The sequence below is a fragment of the Oryza glaberrima genome, chromosome 2 (genome assembly GCF_000147395.1).
Source record: "Oryza glaberrima chromosome 2, OglaRS2, whole genome shotgun sequence".
NCBI classification, from domain to species: Eukaryota; Viridiplantae; Streptophyta; class Magnoliopsida; order Poales; family Poaceae; genus Oryza; species Oryza glaberrima.
In genome coordinates this window covers 19,874,022-19,894,080 of record NC_068327.1, presented here as the reverse complement: position 1 = coordinate 19,894,080, position 20,059 = coordinate 19,874,022, and the positions used below count along the sequence as shown (strand labels likewise).

The window sequence follows — 20,059 nt, the reverse complement described above, 5'->3', positions numbered from 1 at the left end:
AAAGTACACTGAAGGTCCCTCAACTTGTCATCGAGTTACAGAATCGTTCCCTAACCACAAAACCGATACAACACATACCTCATCTTACAAAACCAACAAAACCAGTGCAAAATAGGTCCCTCGGCGATTTTGACTCCGGTTTTGTCTACGTGGCAGCTGACTCAGCGTGGGACCTTACATAGGCCCCACACGTCAGGTGACCACGTCAGCATTATCTCTTTCCTCTCTTTTCTCCCTTCCTCCTCTCTCTCTCTCTTTCCCAGTTTTATCGACGTACGGGCCGGCGGCCGGTGAGGCGAGGTGGGAAAGGGCGGCCGGCAACGGGCGGTGCGGTGGCGCCGCGATACGGGAGAAGGGGCGACGCAGCGGCGGTCGAGATGTCAAGACCGTTCTCGGCGAGATGACGCGAGCGACGGGAGGGGCTCTTCGAGGTTCACCGGCGCTGGGGGATGACGACGGCTTGGGGACGTCGCAGCGCGGCGCCCGGTAGGAGGCCGCCTCGGCATGCGCGAGCAGGAGGAGCGCCGGCACAAGGCGGCGCGCGCGAGAGCGGTTGTGACGGCGACATCTCACCCGCCGCTGCTCGCCCGCCCCTCTGCTCCGCCCGCGTCCGGAGCCGCTGCTCGTCCGCCGTCGCAGCTTCGCGGCCGCGCTCGTCTGCCGACGCCGCCGCTCCACCTGCTCCGGCCGCACCCCGCCGCCCGCTGCAGCTCCCCCTCTACGGCAAAATAAAAACGAAAGAGAAGAGAAATGCGACCGGGGGTGGGAGCGCGACGGCGGCGCGGCGGAGCGGGCATGAGGCGTGCGCGGGGAGCCAGATGTCAGCGTGGAACGCATGCGCGCGGAGCTCGTCGCCGTCGGCGAACTCAAGCAGGCACACGACGCGGTGGCGTGCGGCGGTGTCGGCTCCTCCGCCTCCCACGCCGCCGCAGCCGCATGCCGCCAACGATTCGAGATACTGCGCCGACGGTAGCGACTTGATGGCACGCCGTTACTGCTGCACTACTGATAATGGTAGCTCCTAGTCATTGAATTGTTTTCCAGGTTTCAAAATGACTTGATTGGCCAAGTATTTCTGACTGAACCGGCAATTTCTTTCCTGAAAGTTTTTGTTGTTAACATAGATACTAGTATCTGAAGAGATTTTTGTGAGCATATAATGCCATTTTTGTTTGGCTGCAGAAATCTCTACCCAACAACCAGCATCAGTCGCTACCGATTTTTGTCAGGACTGAAGCTAGCATTCAAACGGCACAACATGAAGCAGCGAACCAAGTCACTAACTGATGCAACCGCAATTCAACGGCGGCAAGCTGAGCCGCGCTGCACCAGACACCGTTGCTGCTGTTGCTGCCACCGCCGCCAGCGGAGGGCGACGCGAAGGGGGACTCCTCCTCCGCCACGGTCACGGTCACGGTCATCGTCACCGCCGCTGCCGCCGCCCCCGCCCCCAGCGGTGGCGGGGGACGGGTACAGCTGGAGGAAGTACCGGGAGCTTCTTCTCCTTCGTCGTTCCACCCGTCGCTCCGCCTCGTCCTCCCGTGCTCACCCTCCCACGCCACCGGCCTCCGTCGCCTCTCCACCTGCTGCCATGGATGACGACGGCGGCGTCCTCGCTCTACCCGTCGGCGCCATACGCCTCCGACTCTCTCCTCCACAATCCCCCGCCGCTGCCATGAAGCCCCCGCCACAACCGCCGCCTCCCTTCTCCAGCGTAGCCGCCGTCACCGCCGCCGCGTCACCCGTCGCCGGTCATCGACGCCCTCCTCCTCTCGCGCCCCGCCCCGCCGGCCCTCTCCCCGCCCTCCTCATCGTCGTGCGTCGCCGCCGTCATGCGCAGAGGAGAGAGAGAGAGAGAGAGGAGGAAATGAGAGAAGAGGGGAAAGTGAGAAAGTGATGACGTGGACACCTGACAAATGGGGCTCACGTGGGACCCATGCTGACTCAGCCGCTACATCGGATAAAACTGGAGTTAAAACCACCGAAAGGGTTTTTTAAGTTGAGGGATATCATATATCTGGTTTTATGTTTGGAGGACGATTTTGTAGATGACAAGTTGAGGGACCTTCGGTGTACTTTTTCCCCCATGGGGCTTCCTGACACGGCCCATTTACAGGTCTCCAACCTCGTCGCCGCGGCAGCAACGGAGGGAAAAAAAAAAGACACGAGACGCCAACAGGAAAGCACTTCGCCTCGCCGCGCCGCGCCGCCCGTTGCCGCCGGCGATGAGCTCGCCCTCGCCGGAGCCACCCCCCAACCCTACACCTGTCCCTCCTCCTCCTCCGCCCGCTCCCTCAGGTCTCCCCTCCCTCTCTCTCTCTCTCTCTCTCTCCTCTCACCCCCTTCGCTCTCTACCAAACCCCAAGCTGCTCAGGTTTTTTTTTTTTTTTGGGCTTCAAAACCGCAAGCTGCTCGGGCGTTGGACCTGTCGATGGCTTCGGATTTTAGGTGGAAGGAGAGCACCGGTCCCTCGAATCGTAGCATTCGCTTTGTACGGCCCTAACGGTATCGTTTTTGGTTGCAGATGTCGTTGTTGATGTGCGCTTAGCTCAAACCCTAGCTGTACACTCAAAATTGGGTCTGAAATTCGATCTGTTTTTTTACTCAAAGTTGCAGGGAGAATAAAGAGTAAATGTTTTATTAGGGCTTCTTGAAGAATGTGCAACGCGATTGGGTGTTGCAGGGAGAATAGTGCACTAGTGCCGGTAAATTATTGCCTTTCATCAAATTGTGGCATTTGCGGTTGCAAATTGATAATAGTGCCCAAGTAAGACCGTGCCAACCGCAAGATATCCGTTATGTCTGCACATGACTTTCTAGTTGATCATATTCTTGATTTTCAATTGTCCTATGCAGATACGTTTGCATTTTGATCATGCTTTTAGATTTAAATTCCTTCTTAAAATAATTTAGGTAACACAGCTGTTGAGGACAGCGAAGCAGGTCCTTGCATTCCCAGAGTCCAAGCAGCGACTGGAGATTATACACCATGGTTAGGGCAAGAGTTTGCGTCTGAACATGAAGCATATGAATTCTATCGGTATTATGCATGGAAGTTGGGCTTCAGTGTCCGAAGAGAATATGCAAACAAAAGTAGGAAAACTGGTGAAATAACCTCAAGAAAGTTTGTTTGTTCAAGGGAAGGATTCAAAGCCCCAGATAAACGAACCAACCATACGAGGACTCCACAGCCTGATACAAGAACAGGATGCCACGCTAATTTAGTCATCAGGCGCAAAAATGATACTTCAAAGTATGAGGTATATGCTTTCGAGGCACAGCATAATCATCCCTTGTTCATTCCATCCTGTGCAAATCCACTGCAAAGAAAGTTAAGTGATGTTCAGTCTTCTGATGCTGATAACTCTGGTAGTGTGACACATACTAGCGAACCTGAAAGCAGAAATTCCATTCTTGCCAAGAACACTGTTAATTCCCCAGAAATCTCTCAGCGCTCTCTGCATACTAGGCGGCAGCGGGAAATTAAGTGTGGGGAAGCCAGTGCTCTGTTAAACTACCTCCAGGATCAATGTCGGGCAGATCCTTTATTTTATCATGCTGTACAGCTGGATGCTGAAGATAAAGTTACAAACATTTTCTGGGCTGATGCAAAGATGGTAATTGATTTTGGTCAATTTGGTGATGTTGTTTCCTTTGATATTGTCCCCAGAAACAACATGAATCTCCGACCTTTTGCTTCTTTTGTTGGATTTAACAATTATGGCGAGACTGTTTTGCTTGGAATGGCACTTATGTACGATGATAGCCTTGAATCATTCCAGTGGTTGTTTGAGACCTTCTTGCATGCAATGTCTGGACAAGCACCGCAGACTGTCTTTTCACGCCAAGACGCAATTGTAGCAAAGGCCATCTCACTGGTGATGCCTGACACATGCCATGCCATATGTACATGGAACCTGAAGCAGACTGCAAAAAGTAACCTCAATCACCTTATTAGAGGGGATTGTGGTTTCATAAAGGAATTCAAGGCATGCATCAATGATTATGAGGAGGAGGTGGAGCTTTTTACTGCTTGGGAAGCTATGATCAGTAAATATAACCTTCACAGTAATGTGTGGTTGCAGAAGGTATTTGAAGAAAAAGAGAAGTGGGCTAGGCCATACACAAAGTGGATATTTTCAGCTGGGATGAAGAACACACAATTAAATGAACGTCTACATTCTGACTTTCGGGATTATTTGAAATCTGATGTAGATATTATTTCATTCTTGAAGCATCTTAAGAAATTGGTCAATGATAGACGGTACATAGAATTGGAGGTTGAATTTAGTTCGAGGCTCAAGTTGCCAGACTTCAAGATTAGAGCTCCTATTCTGAGACAAGCTTCTGAGGCCTATACTGGTATGATATTTCAGCTTTTCCAAGAAGAATACGAAGAGTTTCAGTCAGCTTACATTGTGACTCGTGATGAAAGTGGTCCCAGCCGTGAATATATTGTTGCAATTCTTGAGAAAGAAAGACGGTATAAAGTTCATGGAAACCCTTCTGAGCAGACAGTTACATGCTCATGTAGGAAGTTTGAGACACTTGGTTTCCTGTGTAGCCATGCTTTGAAAGTTTTAGATACAATGGACATAAAGTATATGCCTGATAGGTACATCCTGAAGCGATGGGCCAAATATGGAAGGTGTTTGACTGCACCGCAGGTTGAAGGTCGAAAGGTTCAGGCAGATACCACATTAGAATTTTCTAGCCGCTATGAATATTTGTGCCCGGTATATGTTAGGCTTGTTGCTCGAGCATCAGAATGCGAGGAGTCATACAGAGTATTAGATCAATGTTCAGTAGAACTGGGTAAGAAAATTGAAGAAATCCTGCAGAAACAAACAAGCATTGATGCGTCAGCTCCTCAGTCTGATATTGAGGATGTAACAATATCCTTGTCTGCGAATGGTACTGACAATGAATCAGAAAGAGCACTGGATTATTCAAGCAGCACAAGACCGAAGCGACGAAAAAAGAAAGGTCGTAATGCTAAAAGCCAACGAAAAAGTTGTATTGAGAAAGGTTTACAAAAGACCAAGAAAGTGCAACCAGAACAATCCCCAATACAATATACCATGTTGGATGCTACTCAACCTGGAAATGTTCTATTTCAGGTAATTTCAGCATTGTTGTTCATTATATGGTGATGGCATAATGTGATAGTAATCACAAACTGATTTTATTCTAAACGGTAGCCAGTTGGCTGTGATACCAAGAACCTTTGCTTTATGTAAACTCGCATCAATCCTATCTACAGTCATTTCAATTGAGAATTCCTGTCAGATTATTCTTTTTAATGTCATATGAACTCCATGGAAAATTGGAATCAGTCACAAAAACCTGTAACATCAGGTTGTTTCTTTTTCTATTAAAATTTTATATTGAACAAGTTATTTTTCATCTCAATTTTGTAGTTCCTAAGGCCTTCTACAGCTTTTAAGTTCTGCAGTGCAGAGGTTTTCTATTTAAAATCTTATTCTATACCACCATGTACTGTGGTCATAACTTATAGTAGCTCAAAGGACTATGATTATGGGTAATTTGGGCTGGAGAATCTTGAATTCACAATAGTTCATGCCTCAGCAACGCTTTAGTCCAACATTCCAATGCCGGGCCAATTCATCACGCCATCTGCATTCTTTTCAATATATATGCTGGGCATGGATGTTAGATGTACCTGAAGTTGTGTAGCCTGTTCTAACCCTGAGGTTAGTTATTGTATGCAACATGGTTAATTTTTAGTTCCTTTTTTTCATTTTCAGGGTCTTGACATTTCTAATCCATTTCCAATGGGGCAACTGAATTATGGAGGAGTGCAGCCACAACCAGGCCTATGCCCAAGCTTACCTACTGTATCAAGAGTATTGTCAATTGCCTGTTACACTCTTTTTGATAAGAAATGGCGCCCCTTGCACCGTATCTGAATATTGAAAAAAATTACTTACACGGTCATTGCTTTCAGGAACTTGGTTTTGCTGCATACCTTTCTCAGCCATCAAGTAACAGTCAACATAATCAGCAGGTATAAATTGGTAAAGTTTCACAGTTGTCTCTTTCCTCACTTTCATGTTGATGAAGCTTTGAAGTTGCCACCTCCTTTCTTTCTAATTTAATAAAGTGTTTAGATTTTTAACTCTCGTGTAGCTCCATGCACTTTGGATTTTGCACTTGGCAATTTAGATTCTGAAAAAACTATACAAGTAGAGCATTTTAAGGTACGTTTACATGCAGATATGATCAATTTGTGCTATACGAGAAAGAAAACTAAATCGTCTTACCTTTCATCAAAGAAAGAAAGCTGATCTATCAGAAAACTAAATCGTCTTATCTTTCATCAAAGAAAGAAAGCTGATCTATCTTTACATAATTTTTGTAGCACACGTATACATGATTATATCTTTACATAATTTTGTGTGTGAATATAGGTCAACATGCTATAAATGTTTTTATTTTCAGAATTTCCTAAAGTCACAATGTGCAAGAATTGAAAAATGGCTGTAGCTACACATCAACACATGGGTGTAGCAGGATCTTTATCTTTAATTAAACTCAGCTTTTTGTTAATCATGGCCCACGTCACTGCTCTGTTGGCCATTAAGCTGTTAATGGATGAAGTTGCTAGTTTATTTCTGCTGTTTATTGTCCATCTTTTCAGGGCTTGTAGAAATCAACAGCTCTGTTGAAAGTCATAGTGCACATTTGTTTCAATCTTCAATATAACTCTTGGGACAGAACTGGCCCTGTTGAAGATCAAATCAACTTCTCAAATTCATATCAGTCAGTAATTGAGGCTACCAAGAACAGCCATTTACCTGGGTACATCCATCAGCAGCATGTTCTAACGATTAGCAGTGATAGCGGTCACCAAGTTCCAGAGTGACAGCCACTTGGTGTTGTGTTGATTAGCAATTTGAAGGTTAAATTCTCCCGCATATCGCTCATCAATTGTGACATACCAAGGACATTGAGAGCACATCCATGATCCATTGTCAGTATAATGCCAACGAAGTGTTAGCTCTCTTGCAATCGTCAGATGGTGGATGGTGCAGAACTGTAGACTATTTTGTAGCCTGTATGTGAACATGATTACATGAACCATGTAGGACTAGTCTGTAGAACAGGGTAGAGAATTAGAGATGATATCTTTGGATCAGTCTTATGGATTTGGAAGGATTAGATTCATGCCACTCTTATAGTTGCAGGTTTAGAAATATGCCATTATGATGGGGATATGTCAATAGCATAAGCCCATTTGTACAAGCTTGTCACACTTGTGCTTTGATTGTATAAATGCTAGGAGATGTGTCTATTTTGTCAAATTAGTTTCTCCTGCTGACTTGCCTAAATGTTAGCAATTTGATGAAATGCAAGTAAAACGAATTCATGAAACAAGTTTCTGCATAGATACGGTCCAACATATTAGCACAAAACAGAATGACATTCCACTTTGAAGCATTCATTCAGTTCAGAAATACCAAACGGCATAGCATTTCCATTAAGATTAGCAAACCACAACGATTACAGCATCACAAGATAACAACATAATTAAAGGCCAGGTTACCCATCTAACCCGACGAACACATCTCCTAACCTACCGACTGAAATCTGAAAAAAAGGTGCCACTTTGCCAAGAAAACAGAAGAAGCCTCCAGGCCAGGCAAGGCAAGGCAAAGGGCTAGGCCCCTCTGACCTCTGATGCGGCGCGCGAGCTGGATGTCCTTGGGGGCATTGATGGTGACGACGCTTGGCGTGGAGCCGTGGATGACGCAGAGGTTGGTTGGTGTCTCCCGCACCAGCTTGCTTCCTCGGCGCCTTGCCGCCGGTGGAGACTTGCGCGCCGTCTGCTTCGTTCGGCGCCATCTCTCGCCTGACTTGAATTATGTTTGTGTTTACTTCCCTTCGAATCTATCACATCAAATATTTGCACGTATGTATAAAGCATTAAATATCAACGGAAAAAACTCAATTGCACAGTTTGTATGTAAATTGCGAGACGAATCTTTTGAACCTAATTACGCCATGATTTGATAACGTGGTGCTACAGTAAATATTTACCAATGATGGTTTAATTAGACTTAATAGATTCGTCTCGCAGTTTACATGCAGAATATATAATTTTTTTGTTATTAGGCTATATTTAATACTTTAAATGTGTATCCGTATACGTTAATTTTCTTTTTACAAAACAACTAAACACGGCCTTAATTAGCACTCATCAGTTTGAGCTTTCTTGAAGTTTCAATACGTGCAGTGCAGTGCAGGCTTGAGAGAGTCAACCTGAGCTTCTCTTTCTTAGTGCAAGCTACTTCGCTCTCTACCATTGCCAACGGATTTAAGTTGTCTGTAGTGTCTGACACATGATAGTAGGGGTGTGTTTGGCATCCTTTTTCAGACCCCTCCTTGTTTTTCACGTGCACGTTTCTAATACTGTTAAACGGTGTGTTTTTTAAAATTTTTTTACGAAAGTTGCTTATAAAAATAAAATTAATCCATTTTTGAAAATAAATTAGCTAATACTTAATTAATCACATGCTATTGGATCGCTATGTTTTCCATGATTACTGTTCTTTGTTCTTTATGGAAACAAGGATGCCCGAACAGTCTCTTCGATTCACTCCAAAAAAAAGGCCAAAGATGCCAAAAGTTACGTCAAAATTTTTGTTTATCCGCTCCAAAACATTATTAGCATGCTATTTTTTTTACAAGCCAAATCAATCTATAACTATAAATACTTTGTTATTACTATTTCTTTTGGTATAGTAAAGTACACAATTCAAGAGCCCATACGTTACAATAGAAAACAAATTGTGTTTCTAGCTTATTAAATCAATTAAGCATATATTTAGTCTAAGTAGTACTTTTATGATTTTCCTTATTAAACAAGTAGTTGATTTCAAAATTTGGGGAAAGCCAAGTGCGAAAAAAGAGATAAATCATTGAAGTATAGACTGTGGAACCCAAATGATAATGGTAGGGGTGGTGTGACAAAACGAATAATACCACTATACCACTATAGTATAGACATAGCCTGGCATGCAAATACTCTGTAGAGGTATATCTAGCTGTGTTGGTGAACCCTTTAGATTTACGTCATGGTCAAAATTATGGCATATGGCAACATCTATCTGTATGTTTGTCTATCTATCATACATAACTAATATTAATTGATTGCTTTCATTGAGCTATTAATGTGTTCGTTCATCTTATGGCAATATACCGGTAGCCAATGTCATGGAGTTTCTGTACAGTACATCCACAGATGACCTGTGGATGATGCACCCTAGTAGGAGACGTCATGCGTAACTGTGACGAGCACGAGGGAAAGGTGCTCCTCATTCTACGTGATGGTTGCATCCTCCTCATTCTAAATGATGGTTGCATCATCATTCTACGAAGACAGTGGGGTAGGGGCACTGTGAATTTTTTTCTTTCGTGATGAACTGTCGGCATCAGTCCTCCATTTTTTTCTCAGTGGTCCACGCCGGCGCCTTTGACCTCAACCCGTCAGCTGACGAGGCAGGGTGTCAACGCCACATGAGGCAGAGAAGCGTGCATGAGCATATGAAAGCGGCGGCGGTGAGCGAGACTAAGGATGGGAAGGAGGAAAAAAGATAGGTTTTTGGTTGTTGTACAAATCTCAAAGCGATCAAATAGACCAGAATTTATAAAATTTAGTTTTTTTTCTAACAAAAGCCGCAATCCCTTATAATAATTAGATGTATTAGAATACATTGATATATTGGGTTTCTGGTTAAAATTTTGTGTTCAGCATAACCCACATCCTGGGAGAAAGTTATAATAAACCTTTTGTAGTGCAATGCATTTTGAAGTAATAAAAGCAAGTTTAATTATACACAGTTCTTAATTACATTGCAAGGCAGAGAAAGGGTCATTTGTTGTTAGGTAGAGTACAAATCAGGCCAAAAGCTAGCAACAACAGAGTGATATGGACCGAGCTCAGCACTTCATCCCATAGGGTCCCTCGACACATTTCTTGAAGATGGTTCCGGGCGGCAGGCGGCCGTAGGTGTGGATGAAGTAGAACATATCGTCCCCACACCCATTGTCGAGATCGTTGAGCAGCGTGTTGTGTGGGCACGCGACCTCCTTGAATGCGTCGCAACACTCTGTCACCGATGCCGCCTTGCACTTCTTTCCTAGCTCGGTGAATGGCCCCTTCATCTCGTCGAAAACCGCACTGGGCACATCCCTGTGTGGTGTGCCACACGACACACCATGCATGCACGCGTTAGATCACCATATATATCGCCAAGCTATTAACCACACGTACATGGACGCTGTAGTATGGTTCAGGGTTTTCAATTTTGATTTCACCGGAAATTTCGGTCATTTTGGTACAACCGAAATTCTTGAAATTTCGGGATTTTTGACACCTTTTGGATTGATTTTTTTTTGAAAATTTAACATAATTTAACTAAATTTTAATCAAATTTGTAGAAAATTGAGAAAAACTGAAAATTTCAGTCGAGATAATCACTTGTACGGGGGGGTCCGAAATTTTGAACCAAAATTGCAACTACTAGTATGGTCGATTACCTAGCGGCGCCGGCGCGTTAGCGGCGCCCATCAACTTGCGCGAGGTCAACTTGACCGCCTTCAGGTCGGAGGACGCGAACTCTGCCGCTGGAATGCATGTCCACAAGAGTGTGCGTGATCAATATGTGCACCAAAAGGAAAGGCGATATGTGCGGAGTTAGTTAGTTTAGCTGATCAGTATTTTTTTTTTTTTGCAGGAGTCATGCATGTGCTACTACTTGCTACGGAGTCTGCTTCGGTGGGGGGCAATTGGGTCATCACGATGACCATGGACAAGGCGACACAGTAGAAAATAGTGGCACCGATGGAAGAACCCATGCCTGTCAAATTTAATTACGAGAGCAAATTTAATGGGAGGAAGAAGGGAACGCTTTTTATTGATTGGTTAGTGAAAACTGACCAACCATGGAGTGTTTTTATAGGCTGTGAATACATGGTGATAAGATGTGGTTAATCCTGGTTTAGTGTCTATCGTGGACCTCATTGTTTTGAGGGCAAGGAGAAGTAGTATTTTTTTTGGCAAATTCAGAAACAACGGCACCTATAATTAGTTTGTGGTTCTCGATGGTTTCTAAGTATACAATGAAGGAGATTTTACCATCTTTGAGAAGTACCAAGCACCACATGTTATTACTAGCAAATCTTGCTTGCTTTAGATGGTGAAATGAAAACTATGAAGTTACTTCAAATGAAGTAATTGCTAACGGAGTCTATTATTAAGTTTTCAAATTGAATCATTGCTATAGAAAACCCTTTCGGTGTCGGTTGTCAACCCCACATGGGTGCAGGATTTGGCAATTTGCACCCGTCAGGCTGCACCGTTGACTAGAGTCTCGGCTCGATTTGTAAAAAAAAAAAGTGGCTCAACACGATTCGAGCCAATGATCCAAATCCACTAAAAATAAATCGAAAAGCAAGTCACAAGTTCATCATAGAAATTAAGCCATGATTGGAATTCCTCAAAAAATAAATGAAATAGATACGCAACAAAAAAAATCACAAAATAAAACATCACAGAACCAATACTGAATTCATCACATGGATTTGGAAATTCAAGACCACTCGCTATCGCTGGTCACCGTGAAGAAGTACAATCACCCACTGCCCCGCAAGACAACTGCTGGCGACAAGATGAGAGGGATAGAGGATGGGAGGAGGGAGAAGACAAAATAGGGAGGGTGCACTGACCTTTAGCGTCGAGGACGATGCCTGCCATGGAGCCATCGCCAATATGTTGGACATTAAGATATAAAAAGTAACCTGGACAAGGTCAAGGTAATGGCTATTGAATGCCATTCACCCTCAGCTTCGCACTCTTCCCATTGCCATGGACTTCACCTCTGTAGCATGAGCATGTCCAATGAACCTGACACAAGAAACTGGCTCCGTCGCAATCACAGGCATCACTTCCTATCTAAGTACACGACCTCAGGGCCCTTCCTAACCAGCTTCAGTGAATTCTGCGCCACTGGCTCCTGCTTTTCCTCATCTCATTTCCTCTTACCATCCTGTTGCCGACCGGCACTCTCCTTGGGCTCCTCTCGCTCCCCATAAATGGATGGCTCATCATGTTCAAGCACCGAGCGCTACGGCTTTGGCACCGGCAAAACCTCTATCACGGCCACCAAATCCATCATTTCCATTCATAGGAGCTATGTAAAACCTACCCAAGCTGCATCAGCCACTCTGCTCTCACCTCGCTTGTTCGGATTCCACACCATCGCTAACAAATTGTACTATACCCAAAACCCCACAAAAAAACCTCCTAAAAGATCGCACACCAAATGAATAAATGCCCATTCTATCACCAACTCCACCAAATCAACCCAACAAAAGTAAGAAATAAACCAAGGAGATGAAAGGCACAAGAGCCAAAACCTCACCGTTGGCAACGATGTGGAAGGTGACAGCGACAGGGGGAGAGGTGGACCACACTATGGGCTCGCCGGCGCTGGTTCACGAGACGGGTCAAGTAGACGTCGCTGCATTGGAGAATACGCAAGCAGCCAAGCAGAGGAAACAAAGAGGAGAAGCCCTTATCTGTGCTAGCGAGGTGACAGGATGGAAAGAACGAAGACCGAGGATACTGATCATTGATGCTGGGGATGGAAAGGCAACTTATGCGGTGAGACGGTGATGCATCGTGCGTAGGGTGACAATAATGTGGGAGCCGCGCGATGAGGGGAGGAGATTGTAGGACTTCTTTTCCGAAGGACATGACATTTTGGGAAAGGTAGGAGGAGAAGGGAGCAGATCTGAGATGTTGGATGATTTTGGGACGTTGGATTTGATAAATGAAGTATGAAGTATGTAGGACCGTGTTGGTGAACTATATGGTAGAATAAGCTATACCAATGTAAGATGAGTGCAATTAAGTCACTTATTTTTCAAATTGCTCAAACGAGTCACCCATTTTGTTTCTGAGATGCAAATAACATAAAACATATGTTGTGTGGGACGTTAATCTTCTAAATTAGATGTCATATTAATTTCTTTCATAAAGATGACTACAAATAAGCCAATGGTGTAATAGTATTGATAGTAAAATCTAGTTTAAGATGAATTCAGTTTTTTATTGCTAAGCACTATGCGATTTTGTTGACCTGAAATCATATGCATATAGGAGCTCATGTAAGAATATGGAATTTAATTTGCATTTTCTAAACTTGAAACTTGCAACCTTGCTCTACCCATACGGTTCACAAGTGCATCATCTTATACCAATAGGGTTTTTAATTTAGCAACAAATATTCCATGTGACATGTATTCTATAATATTTGCACCCTCAGCACACAAGTTGAGCGATTTACTTGAGCAATTTACAAGATTAACGACTAATGTGCACTCACCTTACAAGTTAAAGTCATAGTACCCATGGTACATGCATTTTACTGCATTTGGTATGCTAGGTTTAGACATTCTCTTCTTTTCATGATGGTTGCCCATACATGGGCCAACAACCGGTCAACCATAGCCGAAATATCTTGGTACTAGTTGATACTTCGCTTTGTTGCGGAATATGTGGATGAATGCATGTTATACATTATAGAAATGGTAGATGTATATATCTAAATAATGTAAAAATGATGTGAAGATAATAATTTGATATTGCTTTTATATTGAGTTCTAAATTTTTTTAAAAAAATGTAAATGATATGTCATATTTGTATGATATTTAAAATACTCTAGATAATAATTGCGAGTGGGTGATGATGCGGCATACTTGCATTTGATTTAATGTACTCTAGATAATAACTGTTAGTGGATGATAATACGACACAGTTGCATGTTAAATTTTAGGAGTTAGTGAACATCATCAAATTCATAATAAGATAGATTTCGGTTTAGGGACCGTTTTGGAACTCGACGAAGAATGAGGGATCTCTTGCGAACGTTTCCTACCTTTCTGGCTCTCCCACGGGCCTACTAATCGGCCCATCTCAGCAGCATCCTTCCCATGCCTGCCCACAGGGCCCGGCCCGGCCCACCCAAGGGTCCGGAATCTTCTTCTCCTCCACCTCCTCACCCCTCACCTCATCCCTCCCTTCGCCTCCCCCCATCCTCCTCCGCCGCCGCCGCCGCTCTCCTCCGCGCTCGCCGCCGCTCCGGTAATCCTTCCTGTCTACTAGATCCGACCGATCCCCCTCCCCCGCCGCCGTCGTATTCTGCTGATCAGCGCGCTGTTTATTTTTCTCTCTCTCTCTTTCCTTCTCTGATCGCCGCTGTTTTCTGCAGTTGGAATCCGGATCTTCCTTCGTCGAGGTGGTCGCGTCGCCTCGCCGGGCGGCCGTCGCGAGCATGTGAGTCTCTCACCTGATCCCCGTCCCCTTCAATTTTTCTGTCTTGCTTGGTAGTCGATCGATCGGTCGGTCGGTCTCCTGTTTGGTTGGAACGGATCGGGCGTGCTGCATTGGCCATGCGTTTGGGGGATTGATTGGTTTTGGTTTGGAACGATTCGGGCGCCATGATCCGGAGGAGGATTCAGTGAACTTTTCGTCGCGGTTGCTCCGACCGAATTTTCACGGCCGTATTTTTCTGTCGGTGGATGGTTTTCGTGTCGTGGGGAGTTGCAGCGAATGGATGCGATGTAGCCACGCGTGATTCTTGCGAGGTCGCAGGGCAGAGTGATGGATCTAGTAAAAGAAGTGAGAGTTTTCCTATCTGATTATCTCGTCCTCCATATGTTTTTGTTTATGCTGTGCTAATTCTGGTTGCCCAGCACCCATATCCAATTCCCATGTCATTCATGAAGCCTAGCATTGGCTATAATTGATTAGGTTCCTTCTACATCTGCATTATGATGCTGACGCTTGAAGTTCTTTTGATTCATACTTTAGCAAAGCACACCTGCAATGCAAACACTCTTATAGTCTTATGTGATGATACCTTCAGTGCAAAACTTATTCTGAACACCGAAAGCATCAAACTATGGTGCTTACCATTTCATAGTTTAGCAAAGCACATTAGCAAACTCTCCTGTGTGCTGTTAACTTAAGTAGGAACTGATTCTGAAGATTGAAAACGTCAAATATTTATACTAGTGCCCATGCAGAAGTCAGTTTTGATTGTTCAGTTCTATTGTTTTCTAACAGCTGGAGATGAAAGCTACTCCTTTCATATCGATGTAATTAAGAGAGAGTTTAACACACACGCTGACTGCCGATGGGGATCAAATGGGTGTGGGCACACACTCCAGTGCCTTGCCATCTGCACTACACCTATACAGCTTCTTTTTATTGTTGCGGTTTTATCGTTTTCTCATCTTTGTGCACCATGCGTGGACACATCAAGTAACTCTAGATTGACCAAAATGCAACTTGCTTGTTTCTGAAAAAAGGTTGACTTGCTTTAAACTATAGCTTTACTGTGTACAATCTCATTAGATTAAACCGGTGTATCATATTTTGCGTTTGCATCCATGTTTTATCCACTGGTGGTTAAAAGGCACTATTGGGAAAAAGAGAGTACTGCAGAATATTGTGATTACTGTTTCCAAATTTAGATCTTATTGTTTGATTTATTGAAATGCATGGCAAGTACCCGGTATTGCATTTGGAAACTTGTCCTGCATTTTATGGTTTTCCATCAAAGATATTTGTGGTAGTTATAGAACAAATAGTGCGACTTTTTGTTATTATATTCCTGAGCTTGTAGCCTTGCACTCTAATTCAGGTCGGATGAGGAGGTATCTGACCCGAAGGCACTCCTAGAGGATCGATCGAAGGCTAAGTGTGTGTATCAGTGGTATGAATATCAGGTATATGCTTTTTTTTTTCTGTTGGTGAACTCTCATTTTGTTTTTATGGTCTATGTGCCCAGCTATCTCAACTAGATAGCAGTATTAATTTGCCATTAATATCCAACCAATACATTTGGCGTTTTGTGCTTAGTTTTCAACTTCACAATATTAATGTATCAGTACTGTTATCTTAATGTAGTCAATCCGAGCATTATTTGGAGAAGCTCCATGCTATCTAAATTGCTGTACATTATTGCTTTCTGAATACCTATTCTTCTGCACCTTTGGTTCTGCTGGGCCTGGATCTTATCTTATGCTACTCTATGTTGTGCACACAGAAATGTGTCAAGAGAATTGAAGATGATGAGACTGGTCAGAAGCACTGTACTGGTCAATACTTCGATTATTGGAAATGTGTCGACAAAAATGTGAGTGCTTGTTGCCTATATATACAGTTATTTATATTTGAGTGAATTGTTGATCCAAAGAAACCACTTGTCTCTATTTTCTATTTTAACCTTCTGAAAATCCCAGCCAACTAAGTGAACAGGTATGGGTACTTAGTACTCACATCAAAGAGATGTACTAGCCATGAAATGTCAATATCTACTTCAATCTTGACTGGCACCTTAATAAGATCCACCAAAATTGGCGACCTAGATATTCTGTTTTTCTTCTGATTCCTTGTGGATAATGGTAAAAACTATCTTGCTCATGTTGGTTATGTTTTACCATGCAGGTTGCCGAGAAGCTTTTTGATAGCTTAAAATGACAAGGAAAATGTTCTCTCTTGCTACCGTTTACGCAACAGTGAGAATAATCATATTGTTTCTGCGCCCTGTAGACATGTCAGGTGCTTAATATCTGTAAGAAAAAAAGTTTTGCCTGTCGGATAATACGACAGTTTTTCAACCACCACTTTACTTTTATTTCTGCCAGAGGCATTGAACTCTCTACATCTGGGTTCGTACTGCGTTATTGGCTCATGCTTTTTCCCTTTCGGTTCATAATTGATATATCCCCAGATTGTGAATGAGCACGGAATGCTGTCATTTGCCTTTTCCATATTGCTTGTCTTGTTTTTTGCACGTATGCCAGTGTCTGGATTTGTGTACCGGGTTAAAAAAACCACGAGCTGGCAATAACGATTTCTTATCTTTGGTGTCTACATAATCCGAGTAGAATGCTCCAAGATGTTGTGATTTTGTGGAGTATATTTCGAACTGTTGTGCCATGATGTGTACTCTATGTGGGACTATGAATCCATTTTGCACTTCCATTATTCACTGTTGGGGTTCAAATTCTCGCAAGATACTGATTGGGTTCAAGTTCTCGGATGACGAGGCCCATCTGGTATGTCATAGAGGAGGCTGGTTGAACTGCTTGCAGCTTGTGCAAATGGCGACGCAGCGACAGCTCATTTGCTGACAAAAGAGACCACTTCGATCCGATTTTCTTCAGCAGATGTGCAACGTTAAACCAGTTTGTCCCAGGTGAATTCTCCATCTGGATGCTGGATGCGTCGCACACATATTGTTTCTGACCTTTGCCTTCAGTTTCAGTGGTGTAACGTTGTGGATCATATGGTAAGTGGCCGGTGTGCCCTGCACACACGTTACAAAAAGAGAGATTCTGATTCTCTGCCTCTCTGGTACTCGTCCAACTCGTGCGATGATGCACGCTAACATCTTTCGTGTACGACAGTACGAACGAAAATGCAAGGACATGGACGGTGCCGAAGCTCCTTTTGGCAGTGCGATAAGGTGTGGCACCTTTTAGGTGTTTGGGTGCTTGGTTTACTGTTTTTCATTTTTGATCTAATTTGCATTGTATTACTGTGTGTCCAAAGAGTGAAAATGTTGCGAGGGACACGATGGTAGGATAACATACATACATTCGTGAAACAAAATTTTGAGCACAAATAAGGGCTCAAATGTTGTATTGATCATCATTGTTGTTTTGTTTCACAAATGTTAGACAATATACGTTATCCAACCATAGTGTTCTTCACCTTAGTGGAGTCGTGCAACCACTACTAGTATACATCAATGCTGATTGCTCGGCTAATTGCATCCCATAACTGTGAAAGTCAGAAAGGAATTGAAGAAGAACAAGATCCGTGGGAAAATCAAAGACGGCTTATGTGCTATCCTCCAAAGTGAGATTTCCTACACCATTATTTGGTAGTTTTGCCACTGTACCGGAATGTCCCTTTCATCTGAAAAGGCAGGCAGGTGCCATGAGCAATTGAAGACTATCACCATAACACAGGCCATTTTCCCTTGGTCAGTAGCTTGATTGGTTAACTGGGCCGAGCTCTTTTTGTTAAAGTTTTTAACTCAACCTTTTTCTTTTTCAGGTGCATGTTTTCAAACTATTAAACAGTAGGTTTTTTTAAAAAAAAATTCTATATAAAAATTGCTTTAAAAAACCATATTAATTATTTTTTAAAAATATCTAATACTTAATTAATCATATATTAATGAGTCACTCCATTCTACATGCGCGAGGGATGAGTTCCCACCAACAAGCAACAAAATTAGCCTAAGCCAGTGGTGATCCTCTCAGTTCTGTATTCACCTCGCTATTGTATACTACTCCCTCTATCTCATAATATAATAGATTTTGACATTTTGCTTGCACCGTTTGACCACTCATCTTATTCAAAAAATTTGTACAAATATAAAAAATGAAAAGTTGTGCTTAAAGTACTTTAGATAATAAAGTAAGTAAAAAATTAATAATTTTAATTTTTTTTTGAATAAGATGAATGGTAAAATGTCAAAAATCATTTATATTAGGGGGTGAAGGGAGTAGCTTTTATGATGGCACCCCCGGACATTGCTATTGGCTAACGCAACTTTTAAGCATGCACACACTGCACCTGCTCTCAGAAGTAACCATTCTATTCATCCAATACCGGAGATTATGATTTGTTTCAAGGAATCTCATGTTTTGTGGTAAAATGTTTCAATAAACCTCATATTTTATTTTTTTTATTGATATGATTATTTTGACATAGATTCACATCAGTTGACTCAAAGTAGACATCCCCTGTCTACTCATCTTTTTTTTTTCTCAATTTTGCACTACACAAAAAATTGTCATAATCCTAACCTGATAATGATAGGATAATCGGTTAAATATGTACGTAAACAATCAAACCACGATGTGATAATGATCAATGCTTGTTGAAAAGTATATACGTGGATATGCACTTAAAAAAATGTCATTCAACTTTTTTCATTAATTATAGAAAAAATTATTAGTTAAATAGAACAATATAAACTTCGTATCCAGGATTTTATGAAATATTTTGCCCCAAAATGTGGGGTTCCATGAAACAAATTATAAAACCTAAGGATTTGTGTCATGGACACCCCAAAATTTGGGGTTGGGGTTTTGTGAAACTCCCTCTTGAAGAAACGTTGGAAAAATGTAGGAATAACCATTTGAATGAAGCACAAGGAAAAAAAATGCAGGATCAGAAAATAGAGATAGACACAAAAGATATTTTTGTTCCTAAGAAATTAGACTTCATGTTAAAATTCCTCTAAAATCCCTTTTTTTTAGCCAATCCAAAGGAATTTCATAAAATTTTTTGTAGCTATTTCTTTTATCCAAATGACCACATATGCGTAGGATTAAAAATCTCCAAAATTCAAGAATCCTTTGTTCCAAAGGAATCTTTATTCCTTATTTTTTACCCATCACCATCCTCAAAAAACTTATGGCTCCTTTAAATTAAAGGAATTTTATAGGAATTCTAGAGGATTCAAATCCTAAGGAATTTTTTCCTAAGTAGGTTATTAGGAGCATAGGATTGCATATTGCCAAATTCATTTGGAGTGCATTCCTATACCCTTAAGTAAATAAGGTCAAACCCCATTTTATTTTTCCTTTAAGAAGTTCAATGCATCTTCTATCTTTATCTCTCCTATCTCTCTCTAAAATCCTTCCATATTCATGTGTTATTTTCCTTTCAGCTCTCCAGACATATCATCTTTCAATTTTTTTTTGTGTTTTCAATTTCTACGGGATTCGTTTACATTGCATTCCAATCTTATGTTTTTTTCTATTATCGTATTTTTTTTTAAAAAAATCAACCTTCCAAAAAGTAGCCCTTAACTTGAAGAACATCAGTATATTTTTAATGAAAAGTATATTAGATACGTAAGAAAATATGGTAGATTTTTCTTAAATAGTACTTGTAGAACATTATAATATATCATTAGAAATATCAAATAGTTTACAATA

The 20,059-nt window shown here is 42.4% G+C and overlaps 1 protein-coding gene and 1 pseudogene across 3 annotated transcripts; one reads left to right on the top strand and one right to left on the bottom strand.

Annotated features, from left to right (window-relative positions):
• Positions 1-140: 140 nt before the first annotated feature.
• Positions 141-7,342, top strand: LOC127762889 (protein FAR1-RELATED SEQUENCE 7-like). Of its 3 annotated transcripts, none has more exons than XM_052287418.1 (6): positions 141-1,014; positions 1,183-2,298; positions 2,914-5,120; positions 5,769-5,867; positions 5,969-6,028; positions 6,662-7,342. In XM_052287418.1, the coding sequence occupies exons 2-6, from the start codon at positions 2,226-2,228 to the stop codon at positions 6,668-6,670; spliced, it is 2,448 nt and encodes an 815-aa protein (XP_052143378.1). In that variant the 5' UTR covers positions 141-1,014; positions 1,183-2,225; the 3' UTR covers positions 6,671-7,342. The 3 variants fall into 3 exon arrangements, with proteins under 3 accessions (XP_052143378.1, XP_052143379.1, XP_052143380.1); XM_052287419.1 differs by having other exon boundaries at positions 1,183-2,505; positions 2,611-5,120; XM_052287420.1 differs by having other exon boundaries at positions 1,183-2,705.
• Positions 7,343-9,892: 2,550 nt separating this feature from the next.
• Positions 9,893-10,881, bottom strand: LOC127764779 (GPI-anchored protein LLG1-like; annotated as a pseudogene).
• Positions 10,882-20,059: the final 9,178 nt, after the last annotated feature.